The 26,127-nt window shown below is 41.4% G+C and overlaps 2 protein-coding genes across 2 annotated transcripts in view; both read right to left on the bottom strand.

The window, feature by feature from the left end:
• LOC307269997 (dystrophin-like) overlaps nt 1-18,292 on the bottom strand; it is a 31,783-nt gene extending 13,491 nt beyond the window's left edge. Inside the window, exons 1-7 of the mRNA XM_080053120.1 lie at nt 18,107-18,292; nt 8,223-8,284; nt 7,970-8,044; nt 5,907-6,108; nt 5,114-5,199; nt 3,877-4,034; nt 1,047-1,213 (exon numbers count right to left, since the gene is read on the bottom strand). Of these exons, the coding sequence (XP_079909246.1) occupies nt 1,047-1,213; nt 3,877-4,034; nt 5,114-5,199; nt 5,907-6,108; nt 7,970-8,044; nt 8,223-8,284; nt 18,107-18,126 (770 nt within the window). The 5' untranslated portion in view covers nt 18,127-18,292. The remainder of the gene's footprint in view (nt 1-1,046; nt 1,214-3,876; nt 4,035-5,113; nt 5,200-5,906; nt 6,109-7,969; nt 8,045-8,222; nt 8,285-18,106) is intronic.
• Nucleotides 18,293-23,022: 4,730 nt separating this feature from the next.
• The window catches only part of LOC307269996 (dystrophin-like), a gene marked incomplete at its 3' end in the record, with an annotated part of 102,422 nt that continues 99,317 nt past the window's right edge, over nt 23,023-26,127 (bottom strand). The window contains exons 61-62 of the mRNA XM_080053119.1: nt 25,035-25,098; nt 23,023-23,087 (exon numbers count right to left, since the gene is read on the bottom strand). Of these exons, the coding sequence (XP_079909245.1) occupies nt 23,023-23,087; nt 25,035-25,098 (129 nt within the window). The remainder of the gene's footprint in view (nt 23,088-25,034; nt 25,099-26,127) is intronic.

Raw genomic sequence — 26,127 nt, 5'->3', positions numbered from 1 at the left:
TCTTCTAATACCGTTTAAAAAAGAGAAGAATGCTTTATAAAAAGGGAAAAGCTCATCTGTATTATCTCTATAATTAAAGGAAAAAAGCTTCGGTGTGGGGAAAACAAGACTAGTGACACAAAAAAGACAATTTAAAATAACATATAAAGCCAATGGGGGTGCTGATGTAGGCTGTAGACATTAACGTTGATCTATTGAAACATTATTTCACAAAAGCCCAGAAGCTGAGAGATCTCAGTGTGCAGTCTCTTTCATTTGGAGCTTAATTGAAATGGATTTAATTTGGTGTTTTATTTCCTTTCTTTTGTGTAATTAGATAAAGGATGTTATACGTTATACTGCAAAATGGCTTCAAATTCAGCTTGTTCCTTTTTGATTAGACATTGAAGATGTGCTACTCATACTTTATTTTTGGATTTTTACTTTTTAAAGAACACAAACGCACAACTGAAAAAGCAAACACACAAACAAAAGACAGAACAAAATAAACAACTAACATGGCGTACGTACTCTACTTATAAGGTTTATTTTTTAATTTTTTTAAAAGATATTTTTTTGGCATTTTTCATGCTTTATTGACAGGTTGAAGAGACAGATGTGAAATGGGGCAGAGAAGGGAGTGACATGCAGAGAACGACCGCGGGCTGGAATCGAACCCTGGTCTGCTGCTGGGCCCGGCCCGGGGGGGGACGCCCTACCTACTGAGCTAAGGGCGCCCCCCTACTTAAAAGGTTTCTAAGACATTGTTTAAATTAAAGGTGAATGTTAAGCAAAAAAATAAAAAGTCAAAAAGGTGTCATGAAGGTCACTTCAGCGCTGCTATATGGTCGAGGAAAGGCTGCCATATCTGTTTACATTGTTATACTTTTCCTGAGTGCTAGAGGAGTCCATGAGCCACATATCGAAGCAGGGGGCTATTTCCTTATTCCAAACCTTAAGAATCTTTTTTTTTTAGTACAAGTGAATTCTTTAATGCACTTCTGTAACTGTGAAAGGAAAAAAGTGGTGGTGTGTGTGTGTGTGTGTGTGTATGTGCGTGCGCCGACCTGAATCCTATGATGGGACACTCCTTGCAGATGTTACACTTGGCCTGGTGCTTGGCTGTCTCGGCTGCAGCCACACGGTGCAGCACAGGTAACCACACCATGGACTGAGGCTCCAGGCGCATCCAGTCCAGAAACATGGCCGCCTCCAATTCAGGTTTGTTGTTGGCCTGGGAAGACATATGAAGAAGTTACAGTGAGGAATGAGGCATGGGACGATAACCATTTATTATCTATATCTATTTCAACTTATTATCGAGGTTATGAGGAAGTCAAGGTTTCAATAGCGCCATTACCTCTGTCATACCCGTTCTAAAGGTGCTACAACACACAGGATGTTAATATACAAGTGTATTAATGTTCAGAATATTCCTGCATCATACACGCAGAGAAATGTGTATGAAGTGAGCATGTCCCTCAAAAACTTGTTGAGCTGCTCACTAAAAAGGACCGCTTCCGACAACATGAATTGAAATCCTTATTATTACTTTTTTCAAGTGTTTTGAAATATCTCAGCGTCTTATCTTCTAGTGAGCACATGAAACCAGCTCTTTGTTTTGAAGAGTAATAATAATAATAATAATGGATTGGATTAATATAGCGCTTTTCTAGGCACTCAAAGTGCTTTACAGGGTCCCAGGTTCCATTCATTCACACACAGTCATACCGGTGGCGGAAGTGTGGTTGCCATTCAGCGCCTACAGCCCCTCCGACCACACATACAGCAGTCATACCCATTCACACGAGGCAAATCGGGTGAGGTGTCTTGCCTAAGGACACAACAACCATGACACAAGTGGCAGGGCGGGAATTGAACCGCCAACCCTTCGATCATTGGCCAACCGGCTCTACCACCTGAGCCACAGTTGCCCCAAATAATGTATGTTTTCTTTCACACAAAGCTGTTTTTGTAATGCGCTTGGTGAAAATAAGAAAAACAAAACATAAAAAAAAACCTCCTGTAAATATTTCATGTGTCTTGTGAAGCGGTGAAAACGACCTTGAATGCTCAGTTCAGATAAACAGAGAAATTCTATTAAGAGTCACAAGGACTTTCACACACAAACACACAAGGATATACAAAGGATAAACCTGGTGATGTTCTATACTATATAGATCCAATAAAACCAACTAGAAATCAACCCTACAAACAAGTGCTGTTTGTCAATCCATAGCCGGATATATGGTATTCCTCTGAGCCACCCATTGTTGAACATTAAAAACACATTAGTAGTCGTAAATAGTCCCAAAAAAAAGGCACAATTTTCATTAAAACTATGGCGTCCAACTGTTTAAGGAAATTCCCGAGTCTATTTTTATGTCTCCGTCTCTAAATGAAAGAGTTGGATAGAGACAGAGGGGAAATAAATGAGAGAGCCCATATTGGCTACATCCATCATTTTCCCATCAGCAGGGACCCTGGGAACTCCAGTGCTTTTTTTTCGGTTTCTATGGAACTGACCCCACTCGTCTCTGTTGTTCTATTCGTTTGTTTAAGCCTGATATTGACTTTGCATGTTTACAATGTTTGAAATTGTCTAGAAGAATTTTTCTTTAATATACCATATGCATATTATATATCTACACAGTCTGTACATGGTTGTATTACATCTATTATCACTGAAAAGTTGTGTGTGACGTCTTAAACAATAAAGGAGGCAGACTAATTCAGCCTCAAAAACACAAAGAACAACTGATGCTGACAGCTCACGTATATCAAAGTGCGCATTAGTGGCTCTGTCAATCAGTGTGCATGTAAAATGTCTTAAATAAGATGACAAAGAAAGCAGTTAGGCAGGAGGTGACACACACACACGCTCATTTTTTATTCCCCGGGGGACTTTGATTATCTCCGGGAATCACAATTTGATGCTTGTTACACTTGTCAAGACTTCCTGCTCTCGCAACACCACATACGCAGTTAACAAAAAGATAACACTAGCAGATTTACAGCTGTAGATTTCTCGTTCACCACAACGTAGCTATGATAGCTAAGCCATGATTAGACGAATGCTATTTCTTTTTTTTGCAACCCGTCAATTTAAACAAAATTTCCTTTGTTAAAAACCTGACGGTGCTTTTACTTTTCGGAACACATTTGAGGAGAAGAGCTACATTCGCCCATTCAAAAGCGGGGGGGGGGGGGGGGGGGGACTTTAAACACGAAAAATGCTGGATCATCTTTGGGAGATCAGAGATAATCCAGTCAGACCGCAATTACTGGAATCCTTGTGTGTCATGCTGGGGGATTTGCTGCTTATTTTTGGTGGCTCAAACTTTAACACTGTCTGCTCCCAAAAAAACACAATGAAACGCAAGAGAGGAATGCTGATCTGGAGGACGGGTGACTTTTCCTTTTCCTGGCTTCTCCATCATGTCACACACTCAATAATTTTAACGCCCATTTTGCTGGTAATATTTTAAAGGTAAATTTTTTTTATTTATAATATTTGTTTTTTTTAAACATTGTTTTATCAATGTGCTGCTCTTTATTATCTGCAATAACTGTTAGTGATGATCCAGTTTATGTCTATAAAGTAACCTAATTTAGCCTGATGCAAAGAATCCCCCGTAAGGAAATGTGTTGGGGGGCCGGGGGGTGTGTGCTGAGGGAAACATTTTGGTTCATCTGCAGGGGCTTTTAGCATGATTGGGTGCACACAGACATGGGGGCAATTGCAGCATTTGCTATATGCTTAACAGCTTATATAGTGTTAAGTGAAAGCAGGCAGCTATGTCGAAATCACTTGAAAAGAAGAAGTGTTTGTGTGTGCGTATGTGTGTGTGTGTGTGTGCGCGCGCGCGTGTGAGGATGAGTGTGTGAGTGACGTACAAACTGGAAGCAGCTGCGGACGGAGGGCTCGATGTTGGAGCCACCGAACGAGGCCACCTCACCCAGCTGGCGGGGAATCTGGATGGAGTCGTGGAGGAGAAGACCCAAGCGCCGCTGGTCACAGAAGCCTGTCTGGCTAGCCACCTGTCTGAATAAGACTGTGGGGGGTGGGGGGGCAATACAGACCGGAGAAGGAGAGTGGAAAAGAGAAACAATGATGGATGAGAACACACAGGGAGAACTTAAGGGAGAGCTGGGGGGCGGGGGGGAGCATTAGATCCGAGCTGTTTTTTTTTTGGTGTAGTATTTTTCATGACCTTGAAATTGGCTTCTCCCGTGTGAATTTTTTCTGGGAGTTTCATTTTAAGTGTTGGTGTTTAGTTGTTGGTGTTTGGCTGGACATCTCTGATGTAATGAAAGAATGCTTTAAATGTATAAAGAAAAAAAAACTCGAAAGGTTTATCAAACAAAAAAGGTTAATTAAACATTTCCCAACCAATGGATGCACATTTAAAATCAGCATAAAACACAGTATGAGTTGCCCACTGTATGAAAATGTTCTCCTTAAGTTCATTAAATGCCTGCAGCCAACTGAAAGCAGCGTCACTGATTTTATCAAGGCCATTATAACGTTAAGCCGACCACCTTGTTTTACTGTCAAGAAATCACACGCTGCTACTTCCATCAGGCTGCTTACACACTGGCTGTGTAAAAGGGGCTACAGTAACCACACAAACCTCTGATTGATGCCGTTATCCAAACAGCTTCACACTATTATTATTTCTATTCATTTATATTACACTAATCAACTGTAGGAACCCCCCAAGCCATCTGCCTCTGGCTGCAGATTTGTGGTGGTAAGATTTCACGTTGTGCCGCTCTGCAATATTCAGACAACAACATGATTTTCTGGAGAAGCAGATTCATCTTGTGGTGGCACTGTTTTCATACGCCGCTGTTTTGTGATTTGATTTGCTGAGCGTATCTTTATAAAATCCCCACACATTCTGATCTATAACCAACCAGCCCTTGTCTGAATGTGTGCTGCTGTACATTGCACAAACTAAAACAGCAGGTGGGGACGTCCCCATAGTCTGTGCATCCCAGCCGCTTCCATTTTGTACTGGTTGTTGCACTTGTACGATTACAATTCTGCCCTTAATCCACTAAGCTGCTGGGAAATAATCAAAACAATGAAGAGGAATAATAAATATTCAGTTTTGTTTGTGTGACTTACATCTGTATTTATCCTCTAGGTGAGCTTTGCAGAGTGAGATGATTCCAGTTTTGAATGACAGAGTGCGGATCTTTCCTGTGCGACCACTGCCAAGGAACAAGACAACATGTTAGAGTAGGTCAACGCTCACTGACTACGTTTACATGCACAGCAATACTCCAATATTAACCCGGTTAAGGTCATAATCAGATTAAGACATTACCATGTAAACAGCAGTTCTTGCTCACCTTAATCAGAACAAGCTCATGTTCAGAATAAGCCATAACCGGGTTAAGACACCTGGAGTATTCCGATCGTAATCACAATAGTGTGGCATGTATACACCTCAATCAGAACAAATATTCCGATCTGTGTTTTTGCTGCATTTTTCGGCACTTGCCGCAGTTTGTGACGCATGCCCTGGTTTACGGCTGTTATCTAGAGTGTGTGCACATGCAACAAGACCAGATGCCAGACAACGCTAATGACATAAAGTGAGTACATTTTCAGTGAATGGGACAGGATTTATTACCAGGAAAAAAATGCGCTGACGTCAGGCAACATTACGCTTCTACCACGTCACTGGCTTATTCAGAATATGCTGATGGGACATGTTAACGGGAATATCCCCATAGCTGCACTGTGCATGTAAACGGGAATATCCCCATAGCTGCGCTGTGCATGTAAACACCTTATTTGGAATATTGTCTTTACCTGGAATATGGACCTTAATCAGAATATGCTGTGCTTGTCAACCTGGTCACTGCCATAATGGGAACATCTTCAGTGTGTAGGAGCGTGCTAGTAGACTTACGTGTCGTAGACGTTGAGCAGCCAGTTGAGGCACATGTCCACACACAGCGGCACGTTGACCAGGTGTGAGTGGCTCTGCTCCAGCCGCGTGTACAGGCTAGTCAGACAGGTGACTAGCTGGGAGATGTCCAGCAGCTGCTCATTCTGCTTCAGACCGTGCTGCTCCAACACCTCACACGCCATGGGCATGCTCACCAGGTCCACTGTACAACGCAAACAGAGAGGGGAGGAAAGGTTAGAGCTAGGGGTCTAACAATAAACGTATTTGTACCATACCGTCACAATACAGGCCGTACTGTACCGCACCGCACTGTACCGCAATACAAGATTATGGCGGAAATAGCATCAAGATGATGTAAATTACCAAATGTACAGGCTTGTTTTGATTGCGGTGCGGAACTTGCAATTTATTTGAGAATTATTTTATATATTGGAGACCTTGGTTGTTGGCAGCAGTATTTTCTTTTTATACTCACTGAAAAAGACCTATAAGCTGCAATTGTAGTAAATTCTGCACAGTTTCTTTTGCATTTTTCCTCTTAATTGAGTACCGTACCGCACTGAACCGAACTGTGACTTCAAAACCGAGATATGTACTGAACCGTGATTTTTGTGTACCTTAACACCCCTAGTAAGCACGCACACACACACGCTGAGAGGAGACTGTCCTTCAACCGGACCGACTGGGTTCAAACCCTCCATATTCACAGCGTCCTTCAGATCGGTGCCGCCCAAGGACTAGGAAGTGAGGAGGCGACTTCACTCCAAGGATCAATAAAGCATCACATTATTCATCTTTATCTTTTATTGAGTCCACTAAAGGACAGAGAGGTGTTAACACCCAGAGAAGGCTCTCTCCACAATGATCCCGGCATGGTCAATAAGTCCACTGAAGGGAATAGGAACGCCTCAATTTGAATTCAGAGGAAAAAAAGATCTACAAATGCAGTGTGTGAATCAATAGGATGAAAGCGTCAAACTGAACATTTATTTATTTTAATTTTTTTGCAAAAGTTCTGATGAGAATTTGCCAAAGGTAACTTCTCACAAGCTATCTTGCGAGCAACTTTCCATTTTCAACACATCCGTATAGTACTGGCTTATTTGGCCTGGGGCGGAAAAGCAGTCAAATTCCTTTTCTTTTTTTTCCAAATATGGGCAGTCGAGGTTGCGCGATCTTGCTTTAAATCAACCAAATTTGACTAGACCATCTCGCAGTCTTCAAAACAAAAGTGAATTTAAAAAAAGAACATATTAATGTATCATCATTGAATGCCATTAGGGCAAATTCAAATAAAAACACACATAAATAATCCAGGAAAAGACAGGAAGAAGTGGGAAACCAAGCGGGAACTAAAAAGATCGAAACCGGCGAAGAAAAAAAGGGAAAAGAGAGACAAGAAGAAAGAGAGAGTAATAATAGAAAGGAATAAATGCCTACAAAGTCTACTGTTGGGAATAATGTGAGCAAAAGGATTGCAGATTGCAGAAACAACAACAAAAAAAGCTGTGCCGTGTTTCCTTCAACAAGGTTAATCACTAAAACTGTTGGCTTATATTTTTAGAAAGCCTTCAGAGCACACGCAGTATAGGGATTTTTTTCCTTGCGATACGGCTGCAGCCAGCTACACGACGCAGAAAAAAACATTTCACACACATAACAGCTCGTGTAGGCGGCTCTCGCACTCTGCAGATCCACCGGGCGAGAGACGAGAGGGATGAGTAAACACACATATGGACACACTTCCACACAGACTCCGAGGGCAGAGCGGTAGAGGTGGTAAGAAGGATAGAGAGAAGAAAATGGTGGAGGAGGAGGGAAGAAAAGAACACACAAAGGAGGAGAAGAAAAAAAGGAGACGGAGGATGTGGCAAATTAGGTTTATTAGAGAAAAGAGAGCAAAAGAAAGAACAAAAGAGGAGTGTAGGAGTGGAGCACAGCGGGAGGAAGACTTATGATGAGAGATGAGTGTACTGGAAATAAGAGACACCAAACCCCTGTGCATCACACACATACAGAGAGATTTACATGTAAACTGGATGTAAAGAGCAGAAGGTACTTACAGCAGAGAGCTTTCTGCAGGCGTCTCAGCTTCATAGCTGTTCTGTAGGCCGAGAATCGGACATTGTTCAGGTCGGCTAGAAAAAAATATTAATAAAAAAACACACAGTGAAGTTTAATATCTTTCACCTCTCCTAAACTAGCATGTTGTTATGAAGAATTGATAGAGCATCTTGTAATAGTTCATGGATTTATTAGACGGAAATGAGTTGGAAGGCAAGACAGCGTGTGTGTCTAGAATGAGCCTTTTCTTACCCAGGGACTGATAGAGCTCGGCCATCTTGGGATGGTCCCAGCATGTTGTCTGGGTCTGGTGGCTGGAGAGGGACAAAAAACAGACAGGAATTCAGTCATAAAATCAAAGTATAAAACCCATAAAATTTGCACCTGATGAGTTGAGGGATAATGAAAGTTATTCCAATTCATCCCGAGAGTGGGGTGGGGTAATGTTTGTCTAAAACCAAATGTCATAGTGATCCATCCAGTAGTTGACAATTGACATTTCACTAAAAAAACTCAAATGTCAACCTTGTGTTGAGGGGAAATCCAAAGTTATTAGGATTAATCCATGAATGTCAATCTATCCAATAGCTGCTGAGATACATTTCAGCCTGGATTAATGTGCTAGATCGTCTGATACACCGACTCATTGCCATTACTAGAGTTATTTCTTTGTGGATAAAATAAGTAGTCCCTTATGAGACTCTAGCCTATAGTTTTCAAAGATGCTAAACAGATTATACACGCGTTACATTATGTGTTAATGCAAAATAAATCAACTGAAACAAACCCACTAGACCAAAAATAAAGAGACTCACAATTTATTAACACTGAACACCGGTTTTTGCAATGAAAACGTTGTATGTAAAACAGGTAAATAGTTTGACACGTCTTATCAGAACTACATATTCATCCCAGGGATTGTGCCTTCCTAAAAATAATTTTAAATATGAGATGGATAGCGAATGAATGAATGTCATCTCAAGCTCTGAAAACTTAGATCAGCAACCCCACCCCCCCACCAAAAAAAAAGAATCCCACACTAAAACCTAATCCTGTTGTTTGTGCGCCTCTCCCCGCCATCTCATAATCTTAGAAAAATAAAGAAAATCACACAGACACGGAGAGTGTGACAGAGGAAGGCAGAAAAGAGGCAGGAAGAGAGATAGATGGCTGCTGTGTCATTCTCCCCTCACACATTCTCCTCCTCGTGACTGCGCGCCACTCGGGACTGTGCTGTGTGTGTTTGTGTGTGTTGGAGACAGAAACGCAAGGAGTTTGTGTGTGTGTATGTGTGTGTGATTCAAGCCTTAAGAGCTGCAATGACAGATGTGTATTTTTTTTCCCCAATGTACCAGAATAATCAGGATAACGATGATATTTAAAGAATGTGTGCTTCTCGTTGAAGGTCTCGACCCCCACTACTACTTATTATTTGAGCTCCTTTTGACAAGCTTTTACAAGCGTTCTGTGCCAGTCCTTCATTGTGTGTCTGTCTACTCGAGGGTCAGAACTAATTAACCGAGTATACACTTCATTGTGAGCCCCGTCGCATTTGCTCAAAGAAAGCACTTTGGATTTTTTAAAAGGACAAATAAAACAAAACGAGGTCGAACGAGCGTATGTGAAAACAGGAACGAAGAATTCACAAGATGAGACTTTGAAGAAATTGACAAAAAAAAGAAAAAAAAAAAAAAAACGCTAATGTTTTCTTTATGTGAACATGGCTGGATTAAGCTAACACTGACCTGGGGCAACAACAAAAAAAAGAGCGGCTTGGCCCAAAATAACCCCCCACAACTATTCCCACTGTACTGTCCATGTACAGCTTTTTCTACGCTGCAGTATTACCAAGCCCCACAATTCATTTAGAATGATGAAAGAGAGATTTTGAGAACAACCCCACACTAAAGTTACAGTTGCGTGGCACTTAATTAAAAGTTAACTATAGGTATAGAAGCGGTTTGAATGAGGTGATATGTCACTGCTGCTAATTTGTTTGCTAGATGGTGCCATCTCCACATCTCCTCCCCAAACACTTCCCATTTAATCCCGATCGAGTGTCGTGATCTGAGCAATAATTTGCATCTCACATGGCGTCTTCAAACACCCACACTGAATTGAACTGCCATCAAGCAAAACATTAAAGCACTACTTATACTAAAAGGCAACAAAAAGGAATTATGGTACTGTAAAAGCAGAGAGTTAATTTTCCTGGTCATTAGTTCCACTTAGCTACTGTTATAAGCAATAATTATTGTACCAACATGATAAGAAGATCTGAGCGGCTAATTCCGGCCCTGCGTATGTAACAAAGTGCATCCATTTGAGCAAACGTAAATAAATGTCAGAAACGTTCTGCGCCACTATAAATATGACTGAAGGGGGCTGTCGGATTCATGCCACTGTAAATGTGAGGGGTAATATGCCAGCTGCATGTTTACATAATGCTAATGGAAGCAACATATCTTACCAGCAAGGCAATTAGTTTTTTTTTCTTTCTTTTTTTCCAGAGCACATCAAATATTTGAAAAGACAGGGAACTGTTGAATCTCAAGAAAAGATTCCTAGTTCATACGTCAGACACTTAATAAATAGACATTTACCTCGCTGCTATCCCGGGAAATGAGAATGGCTTATTATTTACAAGGTATAGTGTTGATCAGCATATCAACAAAGAATTAAATATTACAGCCATTTTGTCGCTCATATAAAAGGGGAAAACGAGACGAGAACTGGAGCACGGAGAAACACTATCTGATGTTCTGCAAAAAATAAAATATATATTTTATAGATCTTTTAAAAAAAAGGTGGAAACCAAGCCGGATTACCTTTTTAAAGCACAGGTGTAGGTGTGCGCGTATGTGTGTGTGTGTGCGTGTGTGTGATGATCAGTTAGGCTATACATGTGAACAGGGTGCTTGCAAAGTGGGCCACCTCTGATCACAGTGGGTGGTGTCGTGTGTAATAGAAAAAGGGTAAAAAAAATGAAATAGTGAACAGTTTAAAACACAGTGCTGCTCTGCGTTCCTTCACAGACAAAGCACTGTTGATGTCTGCTTTGTAATTCTAGCCCTGCTTGTTAAAAGCACAAATGTCGGGGGAGGCGGTCACACACACAAGTGCACCTGCAGTTAACCTTTGACTGAAAAAAAAGCAGACAAATAATAATCCATATGCTGGGGCTTTTATTTTTTCTCCAGCGCATTGCCCTTGTTTTTTTCTCTCTCTCTCTGCTGCTGCCTCTCGTCCTCTCTCCCACACTCCCACTCCAGATAATGAGGAGAGGGGTCCCATGGTGAAGAGCTACTTAAAAAATCCTCTAAGCTCAGAGTCTATGCAAACAGTAGCTCAGTCACTGCTGCGTGCTGCTCCGATGCCACTCGTACAAATGCCTCTAATAAACCGCACGGCTTCAAACGCTCCGGCCTGCTTTTCATCCAGCGCGCCGCAGTGCCTGTAGGCTTGTGACTGAGGAGTGTTGCACTTCAATTCCCTCTTGCATGTCCTTCAAGGCAAGGCAAGGTAACGCGCAGGCTGTTTACCGCTGCCCGCTCGCTCACAGGCACAAAGTAATAAGACGCACTTGTGTTTTTCACATTAAAGCTGAGAAGATCCAGGTCCCCTATTCTCCACCCCCAGGGGTCAAGACCAAATCGATGAGTCACAGAACAATACGTCTTCCAGTGACAGGAGGAAGGCTGTTTCATTCAGTCCAGTGTCCTGCTGGACAATAAAACAATAGATACCTTATTTGGTTGGTATGCTTTGAAAATTATCTAAATTTCAATAAAGTCTCAAAGTACTTCGGAGTGGCACAAAAAGCCAAGAAGGTCTTAAATATATTCCTGACTGCCTTCCCCTGTTGCACAGTTAAATTTCACGCCGTTTAATTTGATATTATGTAATGTAACGGTATTGAACTTTAAATGATGTCCTCGATAGGATGTCCTTGGAGGACAAAACTTACACCTCAGTAAGTCTCAACAGCAATAAATCAACAGCACTGAACAAAAAATCCATTTCACTATGCAAGCTCAGACAGGACTTTAAACTACACCGGCAATATTACCAATTAAATGGTAGCTTATCTCTTTCTATTTACTATACAACATGATGCAGCTGCCCATAAAAAAGTATGCCTGCAGTGGGCATACAATTGGAACATAATGTTTGTTATTTATTTCGTCATAACAGTCGCACTTTGAATTTGACCCTGGTTGTTTTCGCATGGTTTTTCAGCATACTAGGACGGTTAGAAAATCGTTAAGGAGATTGTCAAAAACAAAGCATTGTCACACACACTTTTTGTATTTTTAACTTCATTTTATTTGGCTGTTTGTGACAAATATACACTGACTGTCTGACTGACTGTAAAATAAAGAGGAAAAAAATCAATAAAAAAAATGCTCTGGTGTAGCATAGGTTTGGCATCCAATTGTCGATTCCTAGTTGTTTAAATAAAATGTTTTTAGAAATTGCATCTTGGCTAAAATAAAATGTCATCTGTTTTCTGCAAAACCATGTCTGTGCTCAGTCAATGATTGTATGTGAAAGGAAAGGAACGTTATGTCAGGATGTACTCCAGGAAAAGCTCCCAGTTGAACTTTTGTTCAAACATCAATAATTTAAGCGGATATCAACTTAATATTCCTGAATCAGGACCTCCAGTATGTGGGTCAAGTAGCTGCTAAGAAAAACCTCTGATACATTTGATCAAAATTTCATGTCTAAAAATCAGTTATCATTTTCAGGTTGGAGGTTTTTTAGGTGAGTGTATTTGAGTCTGTGTCAACATAAGTTACTTGCAAATTTTGAAAGCTGTCTCAGCCTTTAATGGGATTTTCTACTTTCTTTAACCAGGCAACATGTGTTCGAGTCCCTCCCTGTTGGTGTGTCCTTGAGCAGGACACTAAAGGCCTCCCACTCCTGGGGTACTGCTTTGTCACTGACCCTGATCTATGCAAAGAAGGGAGGGGGGGAATTCCCCTTAAGGGATCAATAAAACTAATGCATTACATTTCACTACTGCATTCAACTCAAACCTCAAATGCCCCGTCCCTATCTCTGCCACACCTTATCTGTCTCCACCACCCCCTCCTTTAGGAAACCAGCTATGTGTTTTGAAAGAGGACACACTGCATATTTTTTCTCACATAAGCATAAAGACACACACACACTGAAACACCTGACAAACGCACACTGTTGCAATAAGTCAACAAGCTCCACAACTGCAGTCCGACTTCTTCCCACCTGATTTCCCGTTGGGATTAATGAAGAAAACACACAACAGAACTATCAGATATGAATGGAAAGCCTGCAGGATTCAAGCATATCCGGTTTTGGATTCTCTTTGAAAGTTGACACCGTCTCCCTAGAAAGTGTATCATGGCCCGGGGAAGAGCCAAAGTGTTGATAATGCATCCTAAAACTGTCAGAAGATACAGCGCTGCACGCTGAGCCGCTCGGCTGGAGCAGGCAACAATTCGCTGCCTTGCCCGAGGGCGAATCTGCTTGAAACTGACGAGGGACAGGGGGGAAAGGCATTTAGCATTCACATCCCCCACACCCACGATCACTAACTATGTTATTGAGATGAAACAACAGAAGAACTGACCAAAACCAAAAATATATATATATAGAACTAACTTAATAAAAAGTATACTTATACTAATCACTTAGAATGTTCAATGATAATTAGCACTAAAGCATGACAGAGAAATAGAGCCTTTGGACATAGGGGAGATCCAAATCCACACACAACCTTTCTGTTTGTTCCCATTTGAGCAAATCTGAATTATAGAAAGACGCGCTGCTGCTCTGACTGCATGTGGATCCTGTTCACGCTGTACAGACAATCACTGTATCGTCACCGACATGTCTGAATCTGATCACGTTATTTCTCAAGGCCGAGGCATTCCTCTGTGTGCAGCATGACTTAAAAGTTGCATTGAACAGCAGTCATTTTTGACAGCGATAACACACACATACACACTCCGTCACACAATAACACAGACACCCACTCATGTGTGAACATACAATGCTACATATTGCAGTTAACAAGCAGGCTGAATGGCTTATGGCGGCAGTGACGGATAGGCGTTTTAAATAATGGATTTGCACAGAGACATGAGTGTCACTTCTCGCTGCAGTCAATTATGGCTCTTTGGATGAATGATTAAAAGGTAGTTTATGGGCTGTGTGGCGATGCCTTTCTCTGCCTATCATTGAGAATGAGCGTTGTTACAATGTTTTCTTGCACACCAGGCCTCCCAATGAGCTCAGACAATGGACATAAGGGACGTAATGTGAGCGGGCTAGAAATTAGAGCCATATTCATCAGTTGGATATGAGGGGAAGCTGTTTTGTGACCGAGAACCTAAAAAGTACTGACAAAAAAAGATCAAAGATAATTGTAGTTATTTTGCTTGCGATAATTTATCGTAATGATTAGTTAATCATTTTAGAAACACAATTTTACATAAAAAAATATGTTTTTAAAGGATAATTCTGAGGGTTTCAGTGTATTTATGGGTTTAAGTCCAAATAAACTGCAGTGTGTGTGTGTTCATGGTAATGAAGGAAAAATGTCACCCAATGAAAAAGAATGGCTCATCGATGCATTTGTGATGGACAACAATGGAGCTCTCTAGCACAGATGAATGAGATGGATCGGGCTTCGAATGCACAAATAATTAGAAAAATATAGAACTTCACCAGACTCATCTGTGTAAGTACCTCAGCCATTACATTAATATCTAATTCTCTGTCGATTAAAACAACTCATAAATTACCAAGAGTTAGGTTTTCGTTTAAACATCTAGAGCTCAAAACGATTAGTAGAATTTAATCTGCGACTGTTTGGACTATCAGTCATTTCTCAGTTGGGAGGTTTTGCTGCTCTATTTTGCCGCGTGCGAAAAATAAACGGAATCAAAGCTGCAAGTAATTAATCGTTTTTTTTTTGCAGCTATATTTATCTCAATTATATTATTAATCACCATCAATACTGAAGGTCCAAAGCCAAAAAAATATATTCACTGAAAAACAAAAAAAGCTGCGAGAAAATGAACCACATAATCCTGGACTTTTGCAATAACTGAATAAAGAGATTACATCGAATACCAACAATTTAGACATTTCAGGAAAGTAGGAAAACAATACAAAAAATGTAACATGGTCAGTGAACTTCTTGGTGGTAAAACCATATGATACAGAAATGTTTAATCTGAGTGGATACATTTTTTACATGCAATAACATATAGAAAATGATCTGAAATGTTTTGCTCTTTCGATTAATCGATCTAAACTTAGCATTTTCAGGTATTGGACTGTTGATAGTAAAATGAGCAATCTCATAAGTTCCCCTGCTAGTGTAATAGGACAAAATATACATCTTGATCACTAATCAATTCAACACAATCAGTAATTACAGTCGTACGTCATACGTTTTGCAGCTTAGCAGTGGCTACCAGTGCCGTATTAACCTGCGCTCTGTCTGCAGTGTGAACTGAGGGTGTAGCAGTGAAAATGATGGCTTTGTCACAACGTGTCATTTATATATTATCAGAGGATAAACAAACCTATACACTCCTACAAAATGCAGTGGCTCAACTTTCAACAAGGAGATGATTGAACGCAAACGGAGCCAATTTCATTCCTCACACATTTTTGCTTGGTGACCTTTGGCGAATATTTTGTTTTCACAGCCTCTGCTTGCTGTAATAATCAGTGTGAGGGGAGCGCTGAAAAATCACTTGATGGTTTTGGGCCTCAAGAGAGTTGAAGCTAAACATAAAGTGATAATGGATAACAGTTTGTCAAACACTTTTTAAAAATCTGTCATTGGTGTGACTATAATCTGATGGTATAAATCTGTGTGTGCAGTTCATCTACACAGCCTGGCTGAAGAAGACTACACGCTTCATTTATTTATACATTTCCAAAACACAAGGAATTATTTCTGGTCAATTTTAAAAACAACCCGAGGCCTTCCAATGGTAGAAAAATCACTTTGAATCTGCACTGAACGGAAGCTACTTTCACTCATGAAAGATGGGAGGAACTTTTCCTGCAGTGATGGTGGGTCTGGCTCGCTTGCACATCTGACACTCCCCCCAAAGCTTGGAGGAAGATAAAACAACTTTTGTTCTGTAGCATTAAGACATCGCCTTCTACATTTTGTGCTTTGAGTTGCAGTATTTCGGTGGGCTAATTACTCCCTGAGGACGAAAGGGAAGATGGTTATGATGATGTAGCATCTAAAAAACTTCTCTGACAGCTGCTGGTCAAGACATGTCTGATTTGATGACATTTACGTCACAGCCATTTGTTCTCACACGCTGATAGAGAAATATGACAATGTCTGGACCCGGCATAGTTTATCATTTTAACATGACACTTGGAGACAACATTACTGTTTCTGAATCTGAAAAGCAGCCCCTCAAAACCACAGCTTACAGGCATAAATAGAGCCTATGGTTGATAAGCATCAACACGAATACAAAGGCACACCAGCCATAACTGTCATGCCTGAGCATGTCAGAACCAGTATCCAGCATCCGGAGTGTGTGTGTGTGTGTGTGTGTGTGTGTGTGTGTGTGTGTGTGTGTGTGTGTGTGTGTGTGTGTGTGTTTGTTTTAGGACTTTTTATTGTATTGCTGTATTTAATCAGTGCACACACACCTGCAATCACATTGGGGCCAAAAATCTGCACCAGCAAGCCTGCATCCTAGCTGCTCTCATTTCAATAACTCTTGAAGTGTGCACGCGCGTGTACACACACACACACACACACACACACACACACACACACACACACACACACACACACACACACACACACACACACACAAACACAAACATAATATATATGTATATATATCTTTAAATCCATGTATGCTAGTATAAACGCAGGACAATCACATCTCACTTTGGGGCCGAAAAATCCGGACCGCGCATGAACAGCACACATAGAACCAAAAATCCTCTTTTTGCGCTTAAATAAATAAGAGGCCTGGCGTTATTTTGTCAGCCGAAAATAGCCCGGTGCAGCACATCAAAATATATGTGCACGACGCACACACTTGGCCTATAGTGCAAAAAAAACACACACACACTGATCCAGACACGGGCTGCTTTGCTGACACGGAGGTGATTGTGCTTGCACCTCCGTGTGCGCGTTTGAGACTGTGAAGGAATGCAGCACGACTGATACATCGCTGCTTTGCTAGCAAAGGCTCTTTTCTCATGCAAAAAAGCTCAGCCAGCGCAGCACACATAGCCTATACACACGCATACATTACCACGAATCCCCGTCGGGCCGAATTCGAACACATACAGGCAAATAAACGCAGGCAGCGCGGAGCAGTGGGTTGCTTCAAAGCATTCAAATGTCCCTTATTTTTGTTCCAATATGGCAGCAAATAGCCCACCAAACAGTAGATAGAAATGGTGTAGAATTAGGAAATGCACGGTTCGGGTATCCGGAGGGTAGCTACAGCGGGTAGAAGAGCATCACTGGCCGCACACCTCGCCTGGTTCCCCGGCAACAACCACGATCAACAGCCACCGTACAAGAACGAGACGGTCACAATTAATGGCTACCAAATAGCACAGTTTTCCTACCTTTTCGGGAAAATATGACATCCCGTTTTCTTTTCCATGACCTGCGGGGATCTATTCCTTAAATGCATAAATGTAGCCTATAAGAAAACTTGCACTTGAGGATATTCTGCCGTAGGCTATGCTGTACAATTGGCTTCACAATCTATTTTGCTAGGTGACATTCATTCCTTCTGCATTTGGGATAAACTTGCAGGCATGGGTTAAGCTCTCTCCAATAAGGGAGTGTTATTACCCCATGTTAATGTCCATTTGAATGAATCTGTGTCCAGTTTTTAAACACTGACAAGCCCTTTTCCTGCTCGTATTCTGGACTACAGGTGAAATCCTGTGCGTTTCTGCTGAGTGTGGGGGATCTCTGTGTCCCAGCTCACCGCCTCGATCTCTGCCTGCCACGAAAAGCCCTCAGCCGATGTGTTGTCCGTGTGAACAGGTTTACTGCATTACGACCAGCACAATTACCATCACCATTATTTATCACCACCATAAACGGTTCCCCCAGCCCCAACACTCACTTCCGAAGCTGCTCCCGCATCGCCGGAGGATCAGAGCGCTCCGCGTCCGGTAGAAATGACCCGATTGCCGGGCAGAACCGAGGCGATATCCCGAACCCCTCCGCGGTTCAACCAAAGCGTCCTCTACCACCGGAGAGAGGCGTCCGGGAGTACCGTGTGCAGCCTACGTGTGCGTATGTGTTTCGGTGTGTGTTCCTCTGCAAGCGGCAGCGGTGGGTTGCAGAGGCTGACTGGCCAGCGAGAAGACAAGAGGGTCAATATCCCCAGAATACAAGCGTAGAGAACATCCGCTCAGTTCTTCAAAATAAATAAATAAGCTTCGGCGAGACAACTGGCTTTTTTTTTATACACACTATAAAGAGTAAATAGGAACACATACATTAAACATTATCTCTATTTCTACACAAATATCTTGGTCCCACTAAATCATTGAACTCTTTAACGGGTATGCGTTTAGCCTTTGTTTATTACCCTGACTTGTGAAGGGAAATGGTCCCAAAGAAAGAGAAAATGCATTGAATGCAAATAGAGTTCCTAGCATCCTTTTACGGTCAATCAGGAGTTATTAACTACATACTTTGGAATGAAATAGACTGATTTCAGTGCAGGGATATTGCTGGAAAAGCACAATAGTAGTACATTAGTAATGAGTGCAGTAGGCCTACATGAAACCCTTGTTGAATGTCAACAGATCCCCTCTTGCTGTGTTTAATGTCTGTGCTGTTGTGCATCTACACCATTACTATTCAGGCAGAGATGCCATGATGTGTAAAAACACTGTTTTGCTATGTTGCATTTACACAGTGTAGCATATTCGTTTTACAGCAGTGTGTTTCTTGCCATAAGCTGGGACTGTGTGAAGAAGCCGATGAACTGCTATAAATGTACCAACACATACCCATTATAAAGCAACATATATATTATAATATTTAAATACAAGTGAATACATGTTAATATAAGGCATAAGGAGTTATTCAGGCTGGATTACCACTTTGCAGAGAGGGCATTTTCACCAGTGCCTTAGATCCTAAAGGGGCCCCAACACAACCAAGTTCACAAAGTGTGACAATATGAATTATTTCAATGTTTAGAATTATAGACCATGGCTAATGATATCTAAATAAATGGACATTGGAAGACATTTTAATGGCTACATTAGAATAAAATGAAGCACCCGATATGGTTGACGACTTTATTGTGAAATTAAACTAATTTCCTGTCCGGCCCTGTCTGCTTCTGAAAAACTTGACACTCCTCAGCTAGACAAGGCGGAGCTCAGGCTCTCTCTGCCTCTACCTCCCTTCCCCCCATCCCACTGTTTCTGAAAGCAAAGGAGCCTCGACACCATCCGAGGAGGTTTTTCACCTCCCTGACAGAGAGAGAGAGAGAGAGAGAGAGAGAGAGAGAGAGAGAGGGAGAGAGGGAGAGAGAGGGCGAGGGTGGCTCTTTGCTTTTCAAGACATACAGATTCCCACACTCAAGGCCATGGTAGAAAAGAGAGATAGAAAGAGGGGCAGAAAGGAAGAAAGACAGGAAAATAAGAAGCTACAAAAGGGAAAGGAGGCGGAGAAGGGGAGAGAGAAGGTACTTTTTGCTTTTGACAAGGCACACAGGAGAAGAGGGAAAAGAGACAGGGACAGAATGGGGGGGGGGGAGATCTCTTTGCTTTGGGAATCAGTGTTCAGGGCTTAAGAAATGTAGGCTATGTTGCACCAGAAAAGAGAGAGAGGAACAGCCTGTAATTTATAGGCAAGTCTCAACTGTTATTTTATCCCACCAAAACAGTATGTCTTTATATACCTGAGTGAGTGTGTGTGTGTGTGTGTGTGTGTGTGTGTGTGTGTGTGTGTGTGTGTGTGTGTGTGTGTGTGTGTGTGTGTGTGTGTGTGTGTGTGTGTGTGTGTGTGTGTGTGTGTGTGTGTAGTAGAACAACAGTGGGAGACTTATAAGAAGGCGAAGAGCGATGGATTCAACACATCAGACAAGTCCTGATTACTGATTTTACGTGATTTGCGGTTGCCGGTGTTTGCGTAGGTGGTTATATGGATTTTAACTGAGGACTCCACCCCTGGGGGAGCTTGTTTGCAGGGTGGCAAATCAAACACACCCTCACAGGATTGGGAAGGGGAGGGGCGGGGATGGGGGGGCACAAGGTGTATGTTGCTGGTTTGAGGAAATCCTCCCCAGAAACAGAAAAGTGATTGTGCATGTTAAAGCAGTTGGTTAGCCATATGTTGTTGCACCTGAATGTGCATGAGAGACACACTGGCTGCTGCAGTGACTGTGAATAATGCCATGTGTGCATGGACACTCTATGGCCAAAAGTATACAGGGACCTTTGTTAATTTAATCTTGGGGCCTTTTCTTAATGGTTCTGGCCCTTACGTCGAGTGAAGCATACAATGAAAACAGTATTGGACTGACTCTGGACTTTCCCAGTTTGGTGTGACAGAACTTGACTGGCCTACATTGTGCCTTAACTTCAATCCAATTTAACCCTTTGGGGATGAACATAAATACCTACTACATGCCAGGCCTTATTGATGAATAATGACATTACTATATGTGTGTGTATATGTGCTGTATACATACTCTTAGTATTGTGTGTGGGTACATGCTGCGTACATTGGGGAATGTTTATGAGTGTGTGTGTGTGTGTGTGTGTGTGTGTGTGTGTGTGTGTGTGTGTGTGTGTGTGTGTGTGTGTGTGTGTGTGTGTGTGTGTGTGTGTGTGTGTCTGGGTGTGTCTTGGTTTGTGTGTGTGTGTCAGCTGGAACTCACAGGGTGTCGGTCATCTGGTCAGCTCCATCTTTCTCTCTGCATGTGGAGAGGAAAATCTGTCACTTCTCTTTCCCTCCCTCCCTCCTCTCTTTCTTTGTTTCTTTCTCTCAGTCCAATGCATTTCTCGCACTTGCCAGTTCACTCCATGCCAAACCAAGAGTTACTTACAAACTTGAGGTCAAGCGAGCATGTAGAGCCAGTTACATAAAACACCTCACTCAGTTAATAGGTGTTAATTCAAGCACAATAAACTGCTATATGAGCTCTCCGACTAAATTAGTCAAAATTAAATCAATTGTACACAAAACACATTGAAAAAGTTATTTTTCGCATATCCCCTTTCAATTTTTCCGCTTCGGAGGGGACAGAGTGCCAGGTCAGCCATAGTACAGCGCCTCTGTATCAGTTTGGGGTTAAGTGCCTTGCTCAAGGACACAATGGTAGCGATGTTGGCCACCCTTTCCAGTCCACCAAACCTATTAAAAGATAAATGAGTTGTGGGTCTAAACATTCTTGGCCGACTTGTTTAGTTGGAGCCACTGTCGGGTGTGGCAGGGTTGAAGAGGTATGTCACAGCCTTCCTCTAAACTATTTCAACTAATGAGGACATCGTCAGGTAAAAAACAAACACAAAATATCCATTAAATGTATGCAATTTATTAACTAATTATCTTTCATGTTTAACTCAGTGGAATTTGTTTTCTGTACCAGCTCACCAACAGTTAAATGACTGGTTGTGCACCCTGCAGCGCCGAGGCAGAAAGCTGTAAGACTATGCTAACTACTGTGCTAAAACACCCCACCTACTAACTTCCGCTACCTGCTGATTAGTAGTAAACCAGGGACTTCAGCTGCTGAACTAGCATGTTTACTGACACGATGAAGTTTTTTGGGCCTGGGTGAGATCATGATGTTATATTCAGCAGAAGAAAAAGACAAAGAACGAAATAAATGAATTCTCAACTAACCCATGTGGGCAACTTAGTATCCTATAAATTGTGGAGTTACACAAATACAGTGTATCAAGTGTCAAAAAGACTTCCTGTCGTTACATTGTGCTGATTATAAAAACCAAGCAGGAGCACTGTCAAAGGTGTTGCCAGCTACCAACCAATAGGAAAGCAGTATTAATCCTTCAGCAGGAAGATGGGAAAAAAATGACCACAATTGCTCCCCTGTCCATCTGATGCCAGGATCATATAAATATAAAGCTGCACTCCTGACATGGCAAATGTTCACTCACTGTTGTGGATCCTTAAAGAAAAACGGTCTCAACAACACAGACATCTATTTGAATCTGATTTGATTCTGTTTCGTTATCCGGGGCTGCATGTGTGAATGATTAGATGAATGAGTGTATGGGTGGACCGATGAATGAACAACTGATTTGACTAAATATGACTCAAAAACTAAATAAATGGAAATTACACACTGTTAGATAAAAAGCAAGCAGGCAAGCAAACAAACAATACAGCCAGAGAACACGTGCCACACAGTATCAATCCATCTCTGGAGCAGAATAAAACAACATCTTAACTCACCTTCCTTAATGTGACGTCCACAATTCATTACTTCACTAATTATTTGACTTGTTTGAATTTCTGTGTATATGCATGTACATTGACTATGTAGACTACTATAAAACTGTTTTAAAAAAGTAAAATTATTGGGCATTTTTGGAAAAATACCAGATATCGATAACAATTTGATGGTGATTGTCTTTATTACAGCATGCAAAACTATAGAGATTACTATTGAATCGGCACCTGCAATGTTATATTATAGGCTATAATAGATCCATCAGCACAGCATCGCAGAACCAGGAAATGTTGCCATTTTGGTAGTATCATAGTATGATAACACACAACACAACATTTCTGCACTTTCTAGGCTTTAGCCACTTTAGTGTGCACTTTGTTAGTTTAAAGGTTAGTACACTCAAATTACACATTTGGGTTCCTTTCATGACATTTAACCAGAACCTTATCCAGTGTTGCTTCACTTGCAGTAGTACTAACTAATTTTCTTTGTGAAGTCTAGTAGACCTATATATATATATATATATATATATATATATATATATATATATATATATATATATATAGTGAGTGAATCTGCTGGTCAGAGGTCAGTACTTACTTAATGTAGTATGGCACGTTGTTTGGGGAGACGCCCTGCTCAAAGGGGCTCTCGACAGATCCTGCTGAGACAGAAAAACAAGGGGTCACAACTCTTCAAACTGTCTACAAGCTAGTCAACTGTTCACACAGACTGTTTACGGCAGGACCGACATCACGTAGGTCCAACAAACAAAAGTATGCAGGGAATTGGTGTACGCAGCAGTTACCAAAACATCACGTGTAATGAGAAAGTAATATATGGTGATAATGAGAAACAGCAGAAAAGAAAAGAAATATTGCTAATTATCTGGCTTATTATGCCCACAAGAGTTGGTGGCACACACCAACCATTAGAGCCCACCGGGCTATCTGGGAATTGTCAGCACGGTTGGAATCATGCATGTCTGACTAATCAGATGGCTTGGCTGAAACCAACCCGCTGTATAAGCCTTATTGTGCCCCACATGTGAAATTTGCTGCCGTTAAAAAAACAAAGAGTTGCATAGTGTGACAACTGCCCAGTATATCAACATGGCAGAATGATATGAAAAACATTTTCATACTCCGTGCTCTCATATTATCATCCTCGCTGTCATCCATATTATTATCACCTCGTCGCCGCCTCTATCTTTCGTGCCATATCTATTAGAGCTCCATTATCAAGCTGGATGGAACCTTTGTGTATCAACAAAACATGGCACTGTGATATCAGTGTCTCATTCCGTTCATTCTACCTACAAGGAACCTTTCAATATACATGCATTTCCCCACTTCATTTTATGGTATTTTATGTGCTTAGTTGTTGTTCTACTATCTTACATAATACCACGGCCCATTTAACCACTCCATTTGTGTCTAAAGTGTCAATTTGCACTGTCTTTTGTTTCTTTCTTTCCTCAATTTGTTGGTACAACCCTCCCCCAGTTCTTACATTTTAATCCCCCCCGTCATGAGTGTGTGAGTGATGTTGTGATCTTTTGTTATCGGTGGTCTTTTAATTACTCTATACATGAGCTGTAATTTATCTAAAAGAGAAATGATGAGAAAAAAAGAAAGCAGCTATAGCAGTTTAATGAGTGGTTCCAGGTGGACACCCTTAAATGACAAAAAGCATGCTTGTGGTTTTAGGCTTTACGTTGCTGATATTCAGTATTATTGCATTATAGTACAGTATAACACTGTATAGATTTTCTTAGCATAGAAAAGCAGGCAACACAAAGGTTAGATTCCTGCTTTATTGTTGCTTTATTCTATTTTCAAATATAATTTTTTACTTTTATGACCGAAAAGAATTTTAGAATGACGACTAGCTGATGTGTTTGGCAAATGTAACATGATCTAAGGATTAGGAACTTCAGATATGTCCGATCCTAAAATTGTCCTTCTAACTCCTATGTTCCCTTGGCTTGAAATGAATGCTCACCACTGTAAGTAAACTGAGGTAGATTTTGACATTGAAAACATTGGATAGACCATCCTATATGTACACCACCCTCTTTCATTAAATGGGGAATGAATGAGGGGACTTTAAAGCCTCGTGCTTTTCATCAATCTGTGATATGGTTGAGAGCCTCAGTCACAGTGGGGTTAAGCGCAAGGCTCATATTGGAATACAGTAATAAAAGCAGAAAAACAAGTTGCATAAACAGATCGATACACCATCACACAGGCTCATTGAGCAAAGCCAAATGAGTGGCATGTCTTTATAAGCTCTCCTGCGTCTCATCACTTATGCAGTTCTTCTGTGACCCGTTGACAGCCGACTGCTGTGTCGTCTTCTCTCATGCTAACAGCACGTCACTTATTTAATGCTACTGAGTGAGACGCTGTCAGGAGGAGGTGCCTCATTTGGTCTCTCTCTCTCCCTCACAGACACACACACACACACACACACACACACACACACACACACACACACACACACACACACACCTTGTGTACCTCTTGAATGTCTTGTCAAGTGGGTGCGTCGGGACATTTGAGTGTGTGTGTGTGTGTGTGTGTGTGTGTGTGTGTGTGTGTCGTACCGTGCAGAAGGCCAAAGTCCCTGTGCGCGTCTGTCAGCTGCTTTAAATGTTCGTTGACGGAGATCTGAAAAATAAGATGGAAAGAAATGCATTAGGATAGATGCATTAGGATGGATAGATACACAGATGGACAGGCGGATAGACAGATGGACAGTACATTAGTATTCATCTTTAGAGCTTTTGCTTTAGCTGTTTTGGTTGGCTGTCATTAATGCCAAGGTGGGTCACCCAAAGTTGAGTACACACCAAGTTTCTTTGCTGTGTTTTTTTTTGTTTGTATTATCATTTTACACACAATCAATGATATCAATGAAATGCAATTAAAAGCATTTTAATGTGATGATGACAATGCATTGATAAGGCATGATTTCTTTGCGTGTTTCTGTTTAACGTGTCCCAGACGGAGGGATGGAGGGAGACGAGAGGAGGAGACACGAAGACAAGCATGGAAGCTAATTGAATTTGTAGTGGAGGAATTAGAGAGGACGCAGTCTCTCCGGTGAGTCTCCGAATGAGCTGTCTGTCTACATGGAGTTGAGATAATTGTGCCAAATCAGCACGGCCCTGTAGGTATACATGCAGAGAGGCGGGTGCTCTTGCCCAGAGGGGGTAATACACACTTTTGTTTCCCCTGCTCACACATTCCCATCTCTAAAACTGCAAACTCTGGAGCTTGTCACTGGTCCAAATATTAACACCTGTTTTGGTTGGCACTGATTTTAACAGTATCATTAACATCACAGCATTACTGGCATGAGAACGCTGTCAGTGTTGTGGAATATATAGGTATTGAACATTCTCCATTTGGAAATACAAAAAGGTAGCGTGTTGTTTATTCCCAGAACACCACAAGTCATTCCATTCCATAATATATGCACACTTTCAAAATCTTCTAAGAAATCACATCCGCAAAAAGAACAAAGAAATGCTATTTGTCAATATGCAAATGAACCGGCAAATGTTCTCACACCCTTTGGAGGGTTGGCATATAATTACCGCTGAGTTAAACCAAAGGGAGACTATGTTTATTTATTATTAGACAAATGCTGCATACATGATTACATTTTGCAGCCTAAGCGGGTGGATGAGTACT

This window comes from Ammodytes marinus, assembly GCF_949987685.1.
Source record: "Ammodytes marinus genome assembly, chromosome: 24".
NCBI classification, from domain to species: Eukaryota; Metazoa; Chordata; class Actinopteri; order Uranoscopiformes; family Ammodytidae; genus Ammodytes; species Ammodytes marinus.
This window is presented reverse-complemented; position numbering and strand designations above follow the sequence as displayed.